The sequence below is a fragment of the Poecile atricapillus genome, chromosome W, assembly GCF_030490865.1.
Source record: "Poecile atricapillus isolate bPoeAtr1 chromosome W, bPoeAtr1.hap1, whole genome shotgun sequence".
NCBI classification, from domain to species: Eukaryota; Metazoa; Chordata; class Aves; order Passeriformes; family Paridae; genus Poecile; species Poecile atricapillus.
The window spans coordinates 2,270,537-2,289,134 of record NC_081288.1 but is presented as its reverse complement, the minus strand read 5'-3'; the positions used below and the strand labels follow the sequence as shown (position 1 = coordinate 2,289,134).

Here is an 18,598-nt window from a genome sequence, read left to right as displayed (position 1 = left end):
ATGTGAACCCCATGTCTGAGCTCTCCCATAAGACTTTGGATCTCCTATTGGGGTTAGAAACTGCTTTTTCCTCCCATGATTAAAGGCGGGTTCTGTGCTGGATCCTGTTCTGGGAGGTTCTGATGAAATTCCCGACAAGCAGCTTTAAGGGAAAGGGCAGATTTTTAAGAAGGGAATTGAACACACATAAAAAAGAAATGACTGTGAAAAAAAATAAATAAAAGGAAGAACCATCAAGTGTGTCCTGAGCAGCCATCCCGGGCATTTGTCTGCAGCTGAAGGAAAGGTAAATATCGGATTGTCAGCTGGAGACGCATCTCTATTGCCCGGCTCCCACCTGCAAATGGCAGCAATTAGGAAAATGTCCTGCCTTTTTCACAGGAGGCAGCATCTTCCCAGCAGGAGCCCCACAGCCGGAGAGGCCCAGGAGGAGCAGATGGCTTTGCCCTGGCACTCAGATCTCATTAGGAGCCCTCAGACCCCGATATCAGCTCGGGAATTACCGATCCCAGCGCTGGCTGATGGTGCTGCAGCCACTGCAGTCAAACCTCCCTCTCTGTCTCTGAATCAGACTGAGGCAGGAGTGGAGCTTTCCCAGCTGGGAAATGTGTTCCTTGGGAGGGCTGGGAATGGGCAGGGAATGGCTGGGAGGGAGGGAAATGTGGGGACACAGAGGGACAGCGAGGATGTGGCCAGGTCGGGCTGGAGGGATTGTGAGGGGACAGAAGGGAAAGGGGGAAATGGGAAGGGGAAAGGGAAAGGGAAAAGGGAAAGGGGAAAAGGGAAAAGGGAAAAGGGGAAATGGGAAAAAAAAGGGGGGAAAAGGGGAAGGGAAAAGGGAAAAAAAAGGGGGGAAAGGGAAAAGGGGAAATGGGAGAGGGGAAAAAAAAGGGGGGAAAAGGGGAAGGGAAGGGAAGGGAAGGGAAGGGAAGGAAAGGGAAGGGAAGGGAAGGGAAGGGAAGGGAAGGGAAGGGAAGGGAAGGGAAGGGAAGGGAAGGGAAGGGAAGGGAAGGGAAGGGAAGGGAAGGGAAGGGAAGGGAAGGGAAGGGAAGGGAAGGGAAGGGAAGGGAAGGGAAGGGAAATGGAAATGGAAATGGAAATGTCCCAGGGGCAATTCCTGGTGGGATAGAGTAGGGAAAAGGAAAACTGAGGAAAGGACAGGAGTAGCAGAACTGAGAGGACCAACCATGACACGGCATTGGGGTAGAGCAGGGATGGCCTCAGGTGTAGCCCAGGAACAGCAGGGTTCCATCTTTTTAAGTCATTCAGGGAAGGTTTAGATTGGATATAGGAACATTTTTTTTTTCCCCAGAAAGGGTTGTAAAGCACTGGCACAGCTGCCCAGGGCAGTGGTGGAGTCACCATCCCTGGAAGAGTTCAAAACCGTGTGGATGTGGCAGCTGGGGATAAGGGTCAGTGGTGACCATGGTGGTGAAATGGTTGCACTGGACACTTGGATTTCCATTTCCTCTATAGTTAATTACTCTTTAATCAACAAGATCTTTAATTCATTGACTACTGGCTTGGAGGTTTTAGCCAACTCAGAGCTCGTGGTGAGTCCTGATGCAAAGCCACACGTTCAGCTGGTGAACCTAAACAATCCTAAATAATCCTAAATAAGGATTTCCACCAGCTGCATTCTGCAACCAGGAGTTCCATCCTTCACCTTCTGCTGAGGTTCCCTAGGGATGTGCAGGTCATTCCAAGATCTGTAACGTTCCCAGCTGTCACTTCGTATCTTCAGGGTTTATTCCCTTTGGCCAAAGAAAGTCCCAGGATGATTTTTTTCCACCTTTCAGATGTTGAGAGCTGGAGGTGCTGCTACTGGGGGCACCTGGGGACCTTCCTTTGTCACCAGGGCTGAAGGACTGATGATTGTGGGGGGAATTTGCCCTCATGCCAGGGAATGTTCTCAACAGCCAGCCATCTCCTGGCTCTGGGATCAAGGAATCCTGGGATGGTTTGGGTTGGAAGGGACCTCAAAGCCCATCCAGTTCCATCCCCTGCCGTGGACAGGGACACCTTCCTCTATCTCAGGGTGCTCCAAGTGCCTCACCACCCTCACAATAAAGCCTTTCCTCCTAAAATCTAATCCAAATCTCACCTCTTTTAGTTTAAAACTCTCCTTTTACTATCTGTGGCCTGTGTAAAAAGTTGCTTTTCATATATATATTTAAATTAATTCTCATTTAGGATTTAAGGCTGCAAAGAATTTGGGATGTAACCAAGATTTTATGGGCTCCATGGGGTCAGCTGGGGACAAGAAGGCACTCAGCATTTTCTGACCCATGGAGGAACAGCTCCACATAATCTTCTTCCCTCCCCTGCTCCCCTTTCCTCCCTCTTCAGCTGTGCAGCAACATCTTATTTGGGGGATTCAGGCGCCCCCGCAGCGTTCCCCAGGAGCTTTCCTGGGAAAGGCGGGATCCATCCAAGCTGGATTTTGGTGTGATTGCTATAATTACCCTCTGACTTCCACCCTCGAGTGAGATGAGACGGCCCAAAAGGAGAGCTGTGATTTTTGCAGTTAAAAAAACCAACAAAACCAACAAATAAACTGAGAAATTATTCTTGAAGTGCCAAAGGCGAGAGGCTCCGGGGCAGGAATGAGCGGGGAATGCAGATCAGGCAACGCCGTTTATCCAAGGTGGAGCCTCTGCTGGGGCTGACATTAAAAATTCTGACTCAAATGCGGGAAACATGGAGTGAAGGAGGTGAATTATTGATGGAGAGCAGGGATTACCATATCTGACAGATGGAGACTGTCTGAGAACATTTTGCAGAGTGGCATCTGCACCGCGCCTGATTGGCGTCCCTGAACTTTCGCGCGTCAGATGTCGAATATCAACACACAAACTCTGATGTAGCAATTAAATCTGTCCTCTAATGAACCTGGGCCTCGCAGCCAGGAGAAATCCACACACTTAGGTAAAGTCCAAATGCCTCAATTCTTATTTTTGAGGGAGATATTTAAGTAATTACATCCAGAGCACTGCACTGAAGACACGCACGTGTGATGTCGACATTCAGATATATTCAGGAAATTATGCGCAATGGATCACGTCTTACTCCAATTTTACTGAAGGCTGTAAAGCTCCCCTTGTATTTTATAATTTGTATTCCAGATTTGAGCTCAAATAACACAGAGAAGCTCTAAAATTCAGCTGCCACCTCACGTCACAGAGGTGCATTAACACCTCTCTCTCAAGCACACGCAAAAGTCGTAGATCAGACACGGATTCCACGTTGTCACGTGTGGAAAAACAAAGAGGAGAAGGACAGAAGTGAAAATAAGAGCAAGTTTGAAGCTTTGGTGGGGAAGAGCTTGGATTGGGAAGAAGCAAGATATAAAATATGATTTTATTAACAGGATTCAATGCCTTCAGATCCCGGGTTGTTTTCCTAAGCCCAGCTAAATGTGGGAAATGGGTGAATTTTTCTGCTGTCTGTTAAAAGTGGGGCGCTGGGGGAAATTCAGTTTTCCTTCATGATTTTGGGAATCATCAGGGAGATGTGCTTTTAGCCCCTGGAGGGGCTTTCAGGGATGGAATCTGGGAGGTTACTCAAGGAGCATCAGTATTAGGAAAAATCTCTTTAGCCAAAGGGTTGCCCAGGGCTGGAATATCCGTCCCTGGAGGGATTTAAAGCCATGTGGATGTGACATTTGGGGACATGGCCAGTGGTGGCCTTAGCAGTGGACTGGATGATCTTAAAGGGCTTTTCCAAGCTGGAAGTTCCGTGATTCCATGATTCTGTGGGGTGGCTGTTGCTGGGTTGGATGGTTGGATCCATCCCATTGGAGACACAAGGAGCTTCCCTCTGGCCCTGTAGTCACAGAACGGATGAGGTTGGAGGGGACCACGGTGGGGTCACTGGTCCTTCTCACCCTCAAAGCAGCCTTTGAGAGAGCAGAGAAACTCTGGACGCGGTGTCTCCAAAGCACCTCGGGAAATTCTCAAAAGGGAATTGCCAGAGGTTGATAAATTAATAAATGACTACGGGAAACTCCAGCTTCAGCTCTCCCAGCAGAGTCCTTTGGAGAGCCTGGAGGTTTTGTGCAGTTGAAGGTGCGTTCCTGGGAGGAGATGAAAGGCAGTTCAGAGAATCGCTCTACTTTTGATGGCTCTGAACTACTCCACCATCCAGAAGCAGTGCAGGGATTCTCTTCTCACTCTGTGGGGACCAGTTTTGTTTCCAAGGAGCCGCTGTTGCGCTGCAGTGGAGTCTGTCCATAAAAAGTGACGAGCAAAGGGATGCAACTCCAAGATATTCCATGAGGAAAACCTGGTTTTTCCATGCAGTGGAGAGTGGAGATAGAAACCCCATGTACTCTGGGTTTTACCCTGCACTGACATTGCTTTGATAATATTTTCATTTCAAATCCTCAGATTTGTGCTGTTTGGTAAAAAAATAATATTGTAGTGAAGCTCTGTTGGATGAAAAAGTTGGGATAATTGGAGCTGAACCCAGCAGGAATGACCAGAAGAGGCCACAGCTGTGCTGTACACAGCAGTGTGGGAGCTGCTTTTTTAGCAATGCTGGGTTTAAATCCCTCTAAATACGACTTTTGCCCTCAAAATGACAGAGAGGGAAAAGCAATTTGAAGCAAAAATGCTGGAAATGAGCAACAGCTGCCCGTAAAAACCTGCGGTGTCAAACCTGGAGGTTTCCAAGCGCTGGGAGAAGTGTTGAGAACTGGCAGAGTTGGGATGAAATGTTCCTCAGGCCAGTGGCCAGCACAGAAATCGAGGAGAAGAGGGTTGAAGCTCTTAATCCCTCATCCAGCAGACCCACAGCTCCATGATGATGTCCACCACTTCTGGACATCTCAAATTGTGGCACTGAACCCATCCTGGTCTCTTTCTGTCCCATTTCTTCTCCTTGGGTGGTGGCAGTCGATGTCCTTGAGGTGATGGTGGTGGTGGTGGCACTGTGGTGGGTCACTGGGCTGGGTTGGAGGCTGCTGCAGGAGTTTATTCCCTCCTGGTTTGGATAACTCCAAATAATAATAACAATAATAATATTTATAATATAAATAATAGATATAATAGATACAATAGATACAATATCTATAATATACATATAATATACATATAATATATATTATATATTATATAATAAATATATAATATATAATATATAATATATAATATATAATGTATAATATATAATATATAATATATAATATATAATATATAATATATAATATATAATATATAATATATAATATATAATATATAATATATAATATATAATATATAATATATAATATATAATATACAATACATTAATATTAGTATTATTAGTATTAGTATTATTAGTATTATTAGTATTATTATATTATAATAATAACAGGGCCATGAGGCAAGAGAATCCAAAAAAAATTAACTCTTCCATGAAAACCATCAGTGTGATCAACAAAAAATTATAACAAATTAGATTTGGTGTCAGCTTGTCCACAGAAAAAAATCTCCATTCCCGAATTTTGGAAGCCACCACAGCATTCAAAGTAAATGAGAAAAGGTGAGCAGAAAAATTTGGAGTTTTCAATAATTTGGGGCTGTTTGCCCAACCCCTGGGGAAGCTCCTGGGAAGCACCAGACCGTGACCTCCTACAGGGGAGCACGGAGTTGTGGAACCCAACCACAGCCTACTACAGGCTTACATTGACTTGTGGAACCCAAACACAACCTACTACAGGCTTACATTGACTTGTGGAACCCAAACACAACCTACTACAGGCTTACATTGACTTGTGTAACCCAAACACAACCTACTACAGGCAGCCGTGGAGCCGGTGAACCCAACACCAGCCACCACAGACAGACATTGACTTGTTGGACTCAACCATAGTTACTACAGGTAAACTCTGGCTTGATGGACCTGACTACAGCCAACTGCTGGACCCAACACAGCTACTACAGACTTAATGGACCCAACACAGCTACTACAGACTTAATGGACCCAGCACAGCTACTACAGACTTAATGGACCCAACACAGCTACTACAGACTTAATCCACTCAACCACAACTACTACAGACTTAATGGACCCAACACAACTACTACAGACTTAACGGACCTGACCACAACCTACTACAGACTTAACAGACCCAACACAACTACTACAGACTTAATGGACCCAACACAACTACTGCAAATACTGAGTTGACCACAACCCACCACAGACTGACACTGACTTCTTGGACCTGGCCACAACTACCACAGGCAAACATTGACTTGTTGGAATCAACCATATTTACTACAGGTGAACAGTGGCTTGATGGACCCAACCGTGGACCTTGATGGACCTACTACAGGCTGACAGTGACTTGAGGAACCCGAACACAACCTACTACAGGCTGACAGTGACTTGATGGCTCTGCTTGAGCTTCTGCCCCAGTTCACTGCTCCATCCCCATCAGGTAGAACCAATCGTACCCTTCCCCCATCGGCAGCTCCCAGCCGTCCCTGGTTTATCAAAGCTCAGCCAGCACCACTGAGCACCTCCCCAAACACATCCAGTTCCACCTCACTTGATCCTAAATAAAGCTGGGGGGTTGCCACAGGAAGTGTTGTTCCCAAAGGGAAGCAAAAATTGTGGGATATTTTTGCTGACTGGAGCAATCTCTGCAGCACTTTCTGTGGAAGTGCTGACTCCCTCTTCTTTCAGGCTACATTCGTTTCCATGTTCCCTCCAATTTATGCGTGAAGCAAGGGGAAAAAAAATCCCTTAATATTCCTTATAAATGGCAGATGGTATAGATAATTTATTTTTTTTTTATTTTTACTATATGCAGTAAAATGTAAATGTGTGTGGCTTATTTGCAAATGCTGGCATTAATAACCGATATTTAAACAGGTCAGATTAACACTTTTACTGATCTATTAAAAAGATTCTTTTCCAATCATTTGCACACTCAAAATCAATTTTAATACCACATGTAAATTGAATTTAATTTTTTTTTATACAAAATTGCATTTATCTTCCTGAGCCATTAAATTTACTATTTAATATGTACTTTCCAGCTCACTTGGCTAGAATTTCATTGCTCTTTATCTGTATAAATTTAATTAGCCTTGATATCATCAGTATATTATAGAACTAATTAAAGATTTAGATAAGTGCTGAGGGTGCTTGTTTAATACCCTATAAAGTTCCATTTGGAGAGCAAGAATTTCCATCTTTCATTAGGATCAGCCAGTTTGGAGCTGCAAGGAGTGGCTCAGACATTGTTTTTTGAAGAATTATTTAATGGGCTTTAATGGATTTATCCTTCCTTTGAAAAGCTGTGTAATTGCTGTGTCTCACTGCACGCTGGGAGGGGGCTCAGAGGTGTTCAGGGATGGGTTTAAGGAATTTCTCCGTGCACGTGGGGATGCTCAGGGATCCCCATTCCCAGAATCCTGGGATTGTTGAGGTTGGAAAAGCCCTCCAAGGTCAGGGAATCCAAGCTGTGCCCGGTGCCCACCTTGTCACATCCTTGGACACCTCCAGGGATGGGCCAAACCTCCCTGGGAAGCCTTTTCCAATGTTTATCAGCTTTTTCCATGAGGAAATTCCTTCTAATCTCCCACCTGAGCCTCCCCTGAAGCTCCCCAGCAGGGCAGCGTTGTCCAAGCCATGAACCCCAGGAGGAAGGGAAAAGGAAATAAGGAAATATTAACGAGAAAATGATAGAAAAGGCAGATAAACAGCAGGATGAAAAGGAGGAAGGAGAACAGGAGAGAGCTTGGGGAAGGGTGGTGATGTTCTGCACGTCCCTTACCCTTCCCTTTGCTAATTAATTCTGCGTTTGAGGGGTGATTTCTCATCTGTGTTTGACAAAAAGCTCTGCACTGGTGACAAACCCAGTGACAGAGCTGCACGTGGCACCCAAAGGTGTTGGCTGGGGGGTTTTATCCAAAATGGCTTCATCTGTATAAAAAGGAACCCCCAGGTGAGCTGATTTGTATGTAGGGCTTCACGCGCCGTCTCTGTGCTTTAAACCTTAAAAGAGAAAATAATTGGATTTTCTAACGAGGTTGTCTCTAATTAGAAGGCTGCGCTGGTGCCCTTTTGAACAAATACACTTGTTTTTCTTGCCTGGCTCTGCACCTGATCAGAGCCCTGTGTGGGTACTGAGCAAGGGGTGAGGGCTTCCCATCTCTGGTACTTTTTCCTGCCTTGGATAAATTACTTCATTTTAATTATTCTTCCAGCTTTTTAAAAATCCCCAATATTATCCTTCCATCCCTTGTTTATTTATTAAGGGCTGTGATTTGCACAGCTACCACTGTACTCCAAATTCACTTTTAGTTCTTCCTCTCGTGCTTTGTTTTCTTTCCCAAATCGTTTCCCATCTTGGAAATTCGCAGTTTTAGGTTTTTAAATGGTTTTTTTTTTTATGTTTTTGTGGTAGCACAGCCCCAGAACCATTTGTGCCTCCTGCCCCAAATCGTGCCACGTGGTGATGGCGCAGCTGCTTCCAAGGGGATGAGCACGGAGAAGGTGGAGATCACAGTGACAGGAACATTTCTGGCCTCATTTTGGGAGTTTTTCAGTCCATGGTGTTGGAGTCTGAGACACAGAGTGTGTGCCCTTGTCTCTGATGCCTGGCTCTGAGATCCAGGAGAGCACTGAATTTCATATAACATGAAATTTATGGGCGTGTTTTCATGGTGTTACATGAAAATAACTGTTAAAGTGAGATAGAAAAGCTAAAAATGTGCGTAAATTAGAGAGTTTTCTTAAGTCATTGGGTGAAAAAGTTAAAGTTTAGGGTTTAAACTAGTTTAGAAAATAGAAGACAAGATGGAGGATTTAGGGTGTTGTCTCTTTTCCTTCTTTCTTTTTCATGTTCTTCTTCTAGAGGTTTTTGGGTAATAGCAAGTGATTGAATAGAAAATGTCACAGTGCAGCACACAGGTGATGGGTCATTGGGTCATTAAGAAAAATAATTAACGTGTCTATTGTTAATTGGATAAGAATGAGGAGTATAAAGATAAAAGAACTGCATAGTTCAGGGCCATTTTGTGCCATTAGAGCCAAAGTGAGCCAGGTTATGGTGAATTAAACTTGTGCAGAAAGTCTGGAGAGACCTGCCAAGTTTTGTGATAACATCCTAATAAACACAAGAGAAACAAGATCCTAACGAGCTCTGGAGTTTTCTTCTGACCCAGAGAACTGAGATAAACAGAACTCCCCGTGAGGGAGGATCCCAAAGGAGCTCAGCTCAGAGGAGACTGAGAAATCCAAAAGTGCGAGAAGTGCAGCAGAATCAAAACAGAAAAAAGTTACACATGGAGCCATGTAGGGACTTCTTCCTCACCCCAGGCACGCAGAAGTGTCCAGGTCTTGGTGTGGTGTCCAGGAGGAGCTGAGGTTGACCTGAACAGCAAAACCATCCCTGATGTGAACTCCCCTAAAGCACTTGGGGCTCTTCTGGAGGCACAGAAGGAACATTCCTGTTGTTGTCCCCAGAACTGCTCCACATCGATTGAAAATCGAGGCAGAAACCCAAAGAGAAGTCGATCAGGATTTCCATTCCCTCGTGGAATGGTGTCCTGAGGGCGGTGTCCCTTATTTTAGGGTCGTAGCTGCAGTTTAGGATGAGCAGTGGTTGGAAAGTGGAACTGGATCCATCCCTGGAAGCGTCCCAGGCCAGGCTGGATGGGGCTTGGAGCAACCTGGGATAGGGAAGGTGTCCTGGTTGGAATCAGAAGATCTTTAAGGTCCCTTCCAACCCAAACCATTTGTGATTCCATGAAAAGCCGTGATGCAGCTGCCACCCCCCATCCCTGCTTTCCATCTCATCATCAGAAGCTCTGGAGATGGAACCAGCAGCTCCCGTATTTGCAGGTTTTTGATTTAAAATGCTGCTCACTGATGCCTGTGTGCAAACATCCCCGCAGCCTTCACGAGGTGCAGAAATTACAGTAATTGCTGCTTTACCTGGGTTTTCCTTCGGTGTTCTGAGCTTTTAAAATTAGCTTTGCAAACTCCTGGCTGGAACTTGTCTCTCCTGCCCCAGCTCCAGTGCCCTATAACCATCCTCAGCTCTTTTCCATTCCCACCTCTAATAACTCCAAAGGGAAAAATGCCCCATGGGATTTTCTTCTTGGTCAAGCCAGGCCTGAAATTCCATTTTTTCTGCATTACTTGACTGAAGTCACCAAATCACCTAATTCATGCTGGGTTTTTTTTTGTTTGTTTGTTTGTTTGATTGGGGTTTTTTTTGTTTTTGTTTGTTCTCACTCATCCCCCTCTATATTTAAATGTCATGTTTCCACCATGATCTTCAAATGTCAAAATGGAGCGATTTTATAACCACAGCTTTGGTCTTTTTTATCATCTTCTGTTTCTTGCTTGTCCTGTCTGGTGGCTTTTCAGGATTTGGGTTGGAAGGGACCTTAAAGATCATCCAGTGTCACCCCCAGCATGGGCAGGGACACCTCCCACTATCCCAGGGTGCTCCAGCCTGGCCTTGGACACTTCCAAGGATCTGGGGGCAGCCACAGCTTCTCTGGGAATTCTATTCCAGGACCTTCCCACCCTCATCATAAAATCTTCTTTCTATCTTGCCTTCCTCTCCCCTCATTTAGTTTTGATCCAGATTTTCCTACTAAGTGCTTCCTACTTAACCTTTTTTGACTTTCCCATTAGAGCAGCAATTCTGGGTGCTGCCAAAGCACCTCCCCAGTCCCCCAAAAGAGAGGGAGATAAAGGTCAGAATTTATATTTCTCCTTTTTTTTTTGGTTCCTTTTGGCTAATTCAGCGCCCAGACTGGAATTCCTGACCGGAGAATCCGTTCCTGTCTAATGCAGAGCGAGCCCCCAGCTACAGCAGGAAGGGATAATTAAAGTGGGATCCTTTATTCTGAAATCTCACACCAAGGTCCTCCTGTGAAGAAGAGATCAAGTCATTCTCAGGGAAATCAGGATTTCATTTGGAATTCACCTGGCCACCTTTTGAAAACTTTTTTTTTTTCGGGGTTAGAGGTGAACATTAGCATTTAAATGGAGAATGGTATTAATAGCCCTCAGAGGAGCTGGGCTCATCCTGATTGCCTTTCCCAAGTTTTTTTTTCCCCTAAATGAGAAAGCTTCTTAATTTTTATTCTCTTTCTCCAAGAAGTGAGTTCAAGAGACCATTTTTTTAATATGGATATCTACAGATATATAAGCTCAAAATGCCTCCTTGCAGGATGGGTTCATGGCTGGAAATTTGCTGTTTTCTTTCAAAAGTGCTGCTTAAAACCCAACAAAACAAACCAGTTTGGGGATCAGGTGGATTCTGCATTTTTGTTTTGCCCGTGGAATGTTCCTTCCTGCAGCTGGGAACCATTTCCATCCCATTAAAGGGATGTTTAACCTTCCCTGTCTGCTCTTAGCACAGAACTGTTCCTTCTGTTGTGGTGGATCTTCCAGGGGAAATTCCAGATGGATAAAGGGAGCAGGGAGAGTTCAGTTTTGTATTATTTGCTCCTAGGTTTGTCCTAAAAAATGCCCCAAAAAATTCAAGGCAGCTCTGGACCCATTCCCATTGCCAGTGGTCAGAGGAACAGGCCACGGGTGTCTTGGTTGGGATGTGAGTTATTCACGTGAAAAATGCATTTTACTTCTTAAAAATTAACAAATCTTTGTCATCCAAACCATCAAAATTAATTAATTTCCCTGTACAAGCAGGATATTAATGATTTGGGGTCCCTCAGGTAGTCCTTCACTCCTCATTCCCCAAAATGTGCCATCAACACTGGAGCTGGATGCCAGTGGAGAAGTTTTTTCACCATCCTGAAGGAGCTGAAGGCTTGGAGCAGATAAATTCCCTTGTAAAGAGCAGCTGTTATTCCACAGGAATTCGGGAGAGCTGCTCCCTAAGAACCTGTTTGTGTTTTTGTGTGTAAAATCTCTTAACTGAGCCTTTTTGACTTTCCCATTAGAGCAGCAATTCAGGGTGCTGCCAAAGCGCCTCCCCAATCCCCCAAAAGAGAGGGAGATCAGGGTCAGCATTTATATTTCTCCTTTTTTTTAGTTCCCTTTGGCTAATTCAGCATCCAGACTGGAATTCCTGCCTGGAGAATCCGTTCCTGTCTAATGCAGTTCAGCCCAGCAACACCACAAATAACTGAGAGTAAACATGGAAATAAAAGGATTTCTCTGTTGGGATGAGTCCCTGGGATGCTTTGTTCCCATCAGCTGCATTCCCACAATCCTGGAATGAGTTGGGGCCTCCAAAATCATCCAGTGCCACCCCTGCCATGGCCAGGAACACTTTCCATCATCCCAGGCTGCTCCAAGTCCTGTATTTGGAAATTTCCTGGGATCCAGGGGAGGGAAGTTTTGCTCCAAGCCACAGGATCCATGGCCTTCCCAAGGAGACAGAGCACCTTAAAGGGAAAAAAAGGCAAAAAAGGACTAAATCTGCACTAAAACTGATCACTGGACACAGCCCCATCTCCTCACAGCTCCTTCCTTCCTCATTTGTCCTAAATCTGGGCTTACTAAAGAATTCCTGTACCTCACAAGCACGGGATTCATCTGTCACTCTTCTCAGGATCAGATTATTTTTTAATTAAAAATTTCCTCTAAAATAAAAAGGGGAGCAAGCAAGGCAGCAGGGAAGGAGCACAAGGTGTGCATTTTTAATTGGGTGCAATTAAAAACCTGCCGCTCTGGCGTGGCAGCGCCCGCGGCCAAGCCCGATTTGCATGAGTAATTATTCACTCCATTACAGAGTCTGCTCAACTTTGCCTTCCTTGTCTTTGAAAGTATTAATAAATATTGATCAGACACTCTCCTGTTTGCCTTCGCCCAAACAGCTCTGATGGACTCAGCCTCTGATGTTATCAAATAATGAAATATGAAAGAGGGAGTGGGACGAGCCTCTTGTTCTGTGATTTTTTATTTAGGCTCTTCATTTTCCTTTCACAAGTGTGTTTGTCCCTGCCATTATAAACCCTCTTTTGATTATCAAGAGGTGGCTGAGGGAAGTGAGTTGTAAAAGGATGGAGGGAATAAATAAATGGAGGACAGGTGAGGGGAAATCTGCTCCGTGGAATGCTGGCCAACCTCTTTGTGTTTTTAAAGTTGAGGTTTAAAACCAAGGAAAATAATTAAAAGTTATCAGAAGCTCAGTTTATCATCTGACAAATAGGTTAATAAATAATTGTATGGGATTAGCAAACATAACCAGAGAGCAAGTTTAGCTCCCCAGGATTTCTTTTGGCTTTAATGTGGATGTGGCCACGCACAGGGAAGCTGATTTACCCTTCCCAGATCATCAGCCTGGGCAGGAAAAGCTTCCAGGGCTCAGCCATGGGATATCTGGAGAGGGAGGGAGAAGTGAGATCATAGCAGGGCTGGAACCAGGTGGGCTTTAAAGGACTCTTCCAACCCAAACCATTCTCTGAGCCTCAATAAAGGGGATTTCTGGCACTTTGAGACCAGCCCAGGTTGGGCACAGGGTGTCCAGAGCAGATCCCTGGAAGTGCCCAAGGCCAGGCTGGAGCACCCTGGGACAGTGGAAAGTCCACGTCAGGGAGTAGAACAAGAGGGGCTTTAAGATCCCTTCAAACCCAAACCATTGTGGGATTTCAGGATGATGTTCAGCAGGAAGATGTCTGCGCTTCGTTCAGCTTTCTCTGCTCGTGGCACTGCTGAATGAAAGCAGCAGCCGACAGAATTCTGCAAAAGCCAAGGTCTGGGCCATCATCAAGCACCACAATTAACCAGGGTGCAAGGATTCATGGAATTCTGCAAAAGCCAAGGTCTGGGCCATCATCAAGCACCACAATTAACCAGGGTGCAAGGATTCATGGAATTCTGCAAAAGCCAAGGTCTGGGCCATCATCAAGCACCACAATTAATTAACCAGTGTTGTTGGACAGTTCAGTCTCCTCAGGGCTGACCTCTTTTGGGATGCTCTCTCACGGAGAGTTTCCCTTATCTCAGTTCTGGTTTAGGAAGGATAGTCCAAAGGCTCGTTGGGCTTTTGTTTCTCGTGTTTATTAATATATAATTAAAAGACTTGGCAGACCTTCCTCAAACTTTCTGCTCAAGTTCAACTCACCATTGCTTGGCTCAAATTGGCTCAAAAGGTACAAAATGGCCTCAAAATATGCAGCTCCTTTGTCTTTATACTCATTTTCACTCAATTAACAATAGACACGTAAATTATTTTTTAGTGACCCAATGACCCATCACCTGTGTGCTGCACTGTGACATTTTCTATCCAATCACCTACTACTACCCAAAAACTTCTAGAAGAAGAAGAAAGGACAAGAGACAACACCCTAAATCTTCCATCTTGTCTTCTGTTCTCTAAACTAGTTTAAACTCTAAACTTTAACTTTTTCACCCAGTGACTTAAGAAAACTCTCTAATTTACACACTCACACTTTTAGTTTTTTTATTTAATTTTAATAGTTATTTTCGTGGTGTTATATAAAATTCAGTGTTTTCTTGGACGTCAGGGCCAGGTATGAGAGACAAGGGCAGGCTCTGTGCCTCAGACTCCAACAACCAGGGTGTTTTTCTCCTTCCAGGCAGTACTACGAGATGCTCTACAACACGGCAGACGAGCTGCTGAACCTGGTGGTGGACCAGGGCGTGAAGTACACGGAGCTGGAGTACATCTACGCCCTGAACCTGCTGCACCGCAGCCAGACGGGCGTGGGGGACCAAACCACGCAGAACATGAGGCTGCAGCGCCTCAAGGAGATCATCTGTGAGCAGGCTGCCATCAAACAGGCCACCAAGGACAAGAAAATCACCACTGTGTGACCCCCACGTCACCCGCGGCTGGCACCTCCCAAGTTTTTTTTTTTTGTTGTTGTTTTTTTTCCAATTTTTCCCCTGTTTTAATCAAATTAAAAGTGGAAATCTCCTGGCCATTGTGGTGAGGAGGGAAATGCCGCTTGAGATTTGGGGTTGGGGTGGTTTGGATGTGTTTCCACGTGAAGCTTCTTTAATGTTCTCCCAAAAGTGATTCCACAGCAGGAGCCCTGGTGGGGTTTGGGGTGGGATATTCGGCTTTTCTCCGCTGCTGCTGCTTTGCCTTGAGATGTAAATGGAGCTGTGGGGTGGGAAAAGGGAAAATTGGGTCTTGGAAGTTCAGACCACACCAAATGATCAGCACCCTGCCAGTCAACCCGTGTCGGTCACACGTGGGATCTTGATGTTTTGGAGATCTTTTTTTGGAGCTCTGCTGTCTCCAAGCTGTACCCACGTGAAGTTTTCTGCTGTTTCCACCGCTAAAAGATGTGATTGTTTATTCCTTCAGGTGGTGATGAGCCAGTTCTCCACGTGGGAGGTAACACGGGACCATTTGTTTCCACTTCTCCTCTTTCATTATCCCGGAGCCATCTGGCGCCGGCTCCTGCAGCGCCGGGTGGATGCAGGAGAAAATTGCCAATATAAAATAACGAAAAAAAAACTTCCTTTTCTTTTCTGAGTATTATCTTTGAGCCCTCCCCCCAGCTCCAGGGATATTTTGTGGCTGTCACCTGACACACTGGAAGGACAGGCAGGGTTGTGCAGCTCAGCACCAATGATCAGCAAAGGGCAGGAGGGCAGCAAATCCAGGGGCTGAGGCACACCCAGGGCACAAATCCTGCCCTGCCTTGACTCTCTAAATCCATCTGGAAAAAGGTTCCTGACTCCTCCAAAATCAGAATCCACTGCAGTTGTATTTGCTGAGAAAACTGGGGACCCAGCTGGGTTTCCTGTGCTGAGAAAGGCTCTCTCCGAGCTGTAGGTGCTTTGTGTTCAACCTTGAAATTGCAGAATTAAAGGATGATCAAAGGCTCTGGTGGTTTGTCTGGCTGTTTTCAAGAACTGTCATTCCTGAGGTGTTTAAAAGATTCCTTTCCAGGCCCAAATTCGGTGTTCTCCAAGGCTCCATCAGTGTGGAAATGATTTTCTGAGCCATTCACTCCAACCCTCAGCTACCACAGACCAACTCAAGACCCTTCTCACCACCCAGGTAAGAAGCAGAGCCCATCAGTTCTCGTTAGGAATTTTCTGAGGGGTTTTTTTCCCTCATTTTTTTCATAATCCAAATTATTCTCAGTTGGCCATCAACTGCAGGAATTCCTCCCTTTCCCTGATGGGTTTGTGGGAGGGTGGAGAATTCCGTGAGGGATGGTGATGGGAAGTTCCTGGGATCACAGATCTGTGTTCACCCTGCTCAGACACTGAGATGTGCTGCGCTGTAGGTCCTGGAATGCTGGATATTCCCTATCCAGACTTTGGAAAAGGGAAAAGGAGCTGCTTGGTACAAGGAGATCCCATTTCAGACCCTTTGAGGTGTGGCAGTGATACGTGAGGAGCTCTGAATTCAGACTGGGCTGCTGCGGCCGAGCGTGCAACTGGTTAATTATTAATTTCTTAATAATCTGAGGCTCTGCTTTGCTGATCTCAGGCTTTGCAGTCCAACATTTCCCACCCACCCAGCAGCTGTGCTTGTGGGGGCCAGGACAGATTGGATAAAATCTGGGAAATCTCATCTCTGGGAGCATTTTTGAGTCTAAAACAAATTATTGAAACTGTTTTTCCTTGAGCTGCTCCTCACATCGTCCATCACAGCCCCACAAGGTGTGAACAGAGCAGCAGTGACACTCAGGGACTCACCTGCAGCAGGTGGGGAAATGAAAGAGAAGATTTTGCAACTGAGGTAATTAAAGTTTACAATTAACTGGTGTCTCCTCAAGAGCTCAGACTCTCAGTCCTCTCCAGACCTTCACGAGGGAAGTAAATATTCCAGGGATCACACCAAGGAGAAAAGCAGGAGCAGCATGTGGAATGTGGGAATCCACACCCCCAGCACCTCATTCCAGCCCCCCACGAACATTCCCTACTCCAGCTTCCTCTCTCCATCACAAGAGCGTTGGACTCGATGATCTTGGAGGTATTTTCCAACCTTAATTCCAAGATTCTTCCTTGCAGCAGCATCTTAGAATCCTCATCCAAGGATCCTTACTGAGTATTTTCTCCTGGGAAGGTGGTTTTGGAAGGAACCACATTTTCTTCCCACCATGAGCGTAGCACACCACAGATGTTGTGATTTTGAAGCACAGAAATTGGGTTGTTTATCACAGAGTTGATCAGCCTGGAGAAAAGGAGTCTCAGGGAGGACCTCCTCACTCTCTACAACTCCCTTACAAGAGGTTGTAGCCAGGTGGGATTTGGTTTCTTCTCCCCTAAGAACAGGAAACAACCTCAAGTTTTACCAGGAAAGGTTTAGATTGGATATGAGGGAAAAGATCCCCTGGCAAAGGCTCTGGCCCGAGTGTCGGTGTTTGTTTCAAACCTCACTCACAGGAGATACCGTGGGTGTCGGGAAGAGATTTTGGGAACAAGTTGTGTTTACAGAGCTGGGCTGTGGGTAGAGACAAGCTGTCATGCTTGGAAGTAAATAACTCCTCACCGTGTCCACACAGCCTCCAGCATCCCTCTGGAGCCACGCTCGGGGGTTTCCTCTGGAAGGACAGGGTGGCTCTGACACACCCGAGGCTCCGGAGGTGTTTGGGAAGTCCCCTGAGGACACTCCTGGTCACCAGGTGTTTGAAGTCCCCACAGAGGAGCCACCACCCTTGTGGGTTCTGGCCGAGTCCCACAGTCCCTCATGGGTGTCCTCATGGTCCTGTCCAGCTTTACCAATCCTGGATTTATCATTTCTTAGGGATGGAACAGAAGCTCAAGGCCCCTGAAAGCAACAGCCCTTGGGAAACTTTTCTGCCTTCCCAGCATTGATTTTTCCTTTCCTGTTGTCTGGTTCCTGTTTCTCCATCCCAGCCTATGGAAATCAGGCACACGGGGCATTTACATCACCTCTGCAGTGGGAGATGGTTTCCCAAAGGGAAAATAAAAACCACAAGAGGGTGTTGCAAACTGCAGAAATCTCAGGAACCTCCTTTAGCTTCAGTCTGAGCTGTGCAGAGCACGACCTATCCCAAATCTGCCCTGCAGGAGGGACCCAGTCCTCACTCCAGGATCTCTTACAAGAGCAGAGAACATCTCCAGTTCTGCATCCAGTGCTGGGATCCAACAGCAGCGGAACCTGGAGCTGCTGGAGAGAGTCCAGAGGAGGCCCTGGAGCTGCTCCAGGGCTGGAGCTGCTCTGCTCTTGAGCCAGGCTGGCAGAGCTGGGGGTGCTCACCCAGGGAGAAGAAGGATCCAGGGAGAGCTTCCAGCACATTCCAGGGCCTGGAGGGGCTCCAGGAGAGCTGGAGAGGGACTGGGGACAAGGCCTGGAGGGACAGGACACAGGGAATGGCTTCCACTGCCAGAGGGCAGGGATGGATGGGATCTGGTGAAGGAATTCCTGGCTGGGCTGGAATTCCCAGAGCAGCTGTGGCTGCCCCTGGATCCCTGGAATGTCCAAGGCCAGGTTGGACATTGGGGCTTGGAGCAGCCTGGGATGGTGGGAGGTGTCCCTGCAGGGGTGGAACTGGATGGGCTTTGAGGTCCCTTCCAACCCAAACCATTCCACGATTCTTTTCCCTTGCACAGCCCTTCCCCACAAATCGTTCTGCTGTCCTGACATGACCCTGCAGGACACAACAGCTCACAGACAAAGCCTGGAGATTTTGTTTTGTAAAGCCCCATGAAAAGCCGG

At 46.1% G+C, this 18,598-nt stretch overlaps 1 protein-coding gene across 1 annotated transcript in view; it reads left to right on the top strand.

Annotated features, from left to right (window-relative positions):
* Positions 1-15,788, top strand: part of LOC131591481 (exocyst complex component 4-like) — a 293,155-nt gene extending 277,367 nt beyond the window's left edge. The window contains exon 18 of the mRNA XM_058862227.1: positions 14,526-15,788. Coding sequence (XP_058718210.1) covers positions 14,526-14,763 — 238 coding nt within the window. The 3' untranslated portion in view covers positions 14,764-15,788. The remainder of the gene's footprint in view (positions 1-14,525) is intronic.
* The last annotated feature ends 2,810 nt before the right edge of the window (positions 15,789-18,598 follow it).